We start from the raw sequence: 1,993 nt of genomic DNA, 5'->3' as shown, positions 1-1,993 counted from the left end.
CATCCCACTGGATGTCCACATCACACCGCTCCCTCCCCGTGGTGAGGCAGATGGATTTTTATGGAAAGCCTCTTTTTTTTTGAGCATCCTTTCCACGCTGGTTCTGCAGTTGGTTATTTTAACCCCTTAGAAATTTAAACACCATCTCTTAAAAAGTCACCACCGTGTTCCAAAATGGAAACCATTTTATTAAAAAAATAATTTACTGCATCTTATATACAAACCACAAGAATGTTCATGTATAAAATACTGACATTTAACTTGTTGCAGGAGCTGCAGGTGGGAGGATCAAGCTTTCGGGGTGTGCTACGCGTGCTCCCGGCTGTAACTCCAGGGAGAGACGTTTGGTTCTACCACCAAACCAGCTCCGCTCATCTCTGCAGCATTCACAGCTCGGGGTTCACTTGCTGTCACCCAAACAGAGGTGAGCCCACAGCCCAAGGTGATGTGTGATGGGTTTTGGTGATTTTAGGTACCCCCCCCACTGCCCTGTGAGCAGTTCTGTTGTATTTTATGGCGTTATGGAGAAAAGATCCAATCTAAGAAAAAGTAAGAGAGGTGAATCTGCACACTCTAAGATTGAATACTCTGGGTTTTCCCTCTTGCTGCCTGAGGAAGATCTTTCATGGGTATTTTTAAGATTCCAAGCATGACAGACAGACCAGGACTTCCCCCAGACCTAATTCCATCATGTTTGTGCTCAGTCAGCGATCCCACTGCAGATGTGGGGTATTCAGTGTGCCTGAACACTGCAGAATCAAGTTGTTAGCTGAGGAGAAACCTCATCTCTTGGGAGTTCACAGCAAAACGCACGTTGATTTCAACGGGCCAAGGAATCACTGAGTAAAAACCAGGACCAGGCTCTAACCCGACCTGCTCTGGGGCTTGTTTGCAGGCTACACAACAGGGAAAGAAACCCATCACCACCACACACGCTCCCTGAAACGGAGACTGGCAGGAGCTGCTGTAAACATCTGCTGAACCAGAGCCCGTTCTCCACACGCTCTGCTGAAGCCTGGCTGAATCCTCCTGCCTCAGCCCCACCAAAGCACGCAGTCCCTGCAGAGTCCAGAGTGCTTGTCTGGCTAAATCCCCGCTCCCAGATTTCCTTGGCTGCCTGGTGAGGCACGGGGAGCATCCACGGGGCCGGTGGCTGAGCGCGGCTGCTCAGCACACCGCACATTTCCTACAGCATCTCCACCATCAGCTCCACGATGTCCGCGTTGCCAATGACGGGTCGGAAGAAGAGATCCGTGATGAGGGCGGGAGGGATCGATTTCAAGGTGGAGGCGATCAGTAAAATGCGGGCAAAGCGGCCCGGGTCCTCGGGGTGCAGGGGCTGCAGGACCTCCTGAAGCGCTCGCTGGGCTTCCCGCTGGAGGCTCTCGATGTACAGGGAAGCCCTCAGCCCGGGGACATCTACCAAGGGAGAGGAGGAAAAGGTGATGGATGATGAGAGAGGCTGGAAAACAGCCCCAGGTTTCTCCCATTCCCACCATTCCCTATTTCTCACAAGGGATCTCCGAGGCCACGCTAATGAGATGGACGCAGCGCTAACGACGCAGAGCCCCGAGGGCCAGGCACTCACCAGGATTGAAGAGAACGGCTCCCTTCAGGTAGGCGTGTTCCTTGGGGCTCAGGTCCAGGCTCCAGAAGGTGTTCAGGCAGCACTGCAGCCTCTGGACGGCAGCCAGCGTGGGCTGCGTCCGCTCAGGCTCCTGCTGTTGGCTTTGACCATCAAGGAGAATCTTCTTGAGCATGCTGGGGGCTGGGGTCTCCATCACCTCGAAGGTCACCATCTCCTGAACCAACCCCAGGAGGAAAAGGGGGACCCAGCAGCTGTCCAGCAGCAGGAGTTGATCCTCTCGTGGCAGCAGGTGGAAGGACGGGAGGTTTTTCATGAAGCTGACGGTTTTTACCAGCACGTTGGAGGCCGCCTGGCAGGTGACCTGGGGTGTGCGGAGGCAGACGGTGCGGCGCTGGTGGCAGAGGC

The 1,993-nt window shown here is 54.3% G+C and overlaps 1 protein-coding gene across 1 annotated transcript; it reads right to left on the bottom strand.

Annotated features, from left to right (window-relative positions):
- Window positions 1-1,186: 1,186 nt before the first annotated feature.
- On the bottom strand, window positions 1,187-1,988 carry NR0B2 (nuclear receptor subfamily 0 group B member 2; the record flags this gene model as incomplete). Its single annotated transcript, XM_029086439.1, has 2 exons — window positions 1,187-1,419; window positions 1,589-1,988. Coding segments are annotated over 2 exons (633 nt in total), but the record flags the coding sequence as incomplete, so codon positions are not given.
- Window positions 1,989-1,993: the final 5 nt, after the last annotated feature.

The sequence above is a fragment of the Antrostomus carolinensis genome, unplaced genomic scaffold (assembly GCF_000700745.2).
Source record: "Antrostomus carolinensis isolate BGI_N321 unplaced genomic scaffold, ASM70074v2 scaffold45598, whole genome shotgun sequence".
In the NCBI taxonomy this organism is placed as follows: Eukaryota; Metazoa; Chordata; class Aves; order Caprimulgiformes; family Caprimulgidae; genus Antrostomus; species Antrostomus carolinensis.
This window is presented reverse-complemented; position numbering and strand designations above follow the sequence as displayed.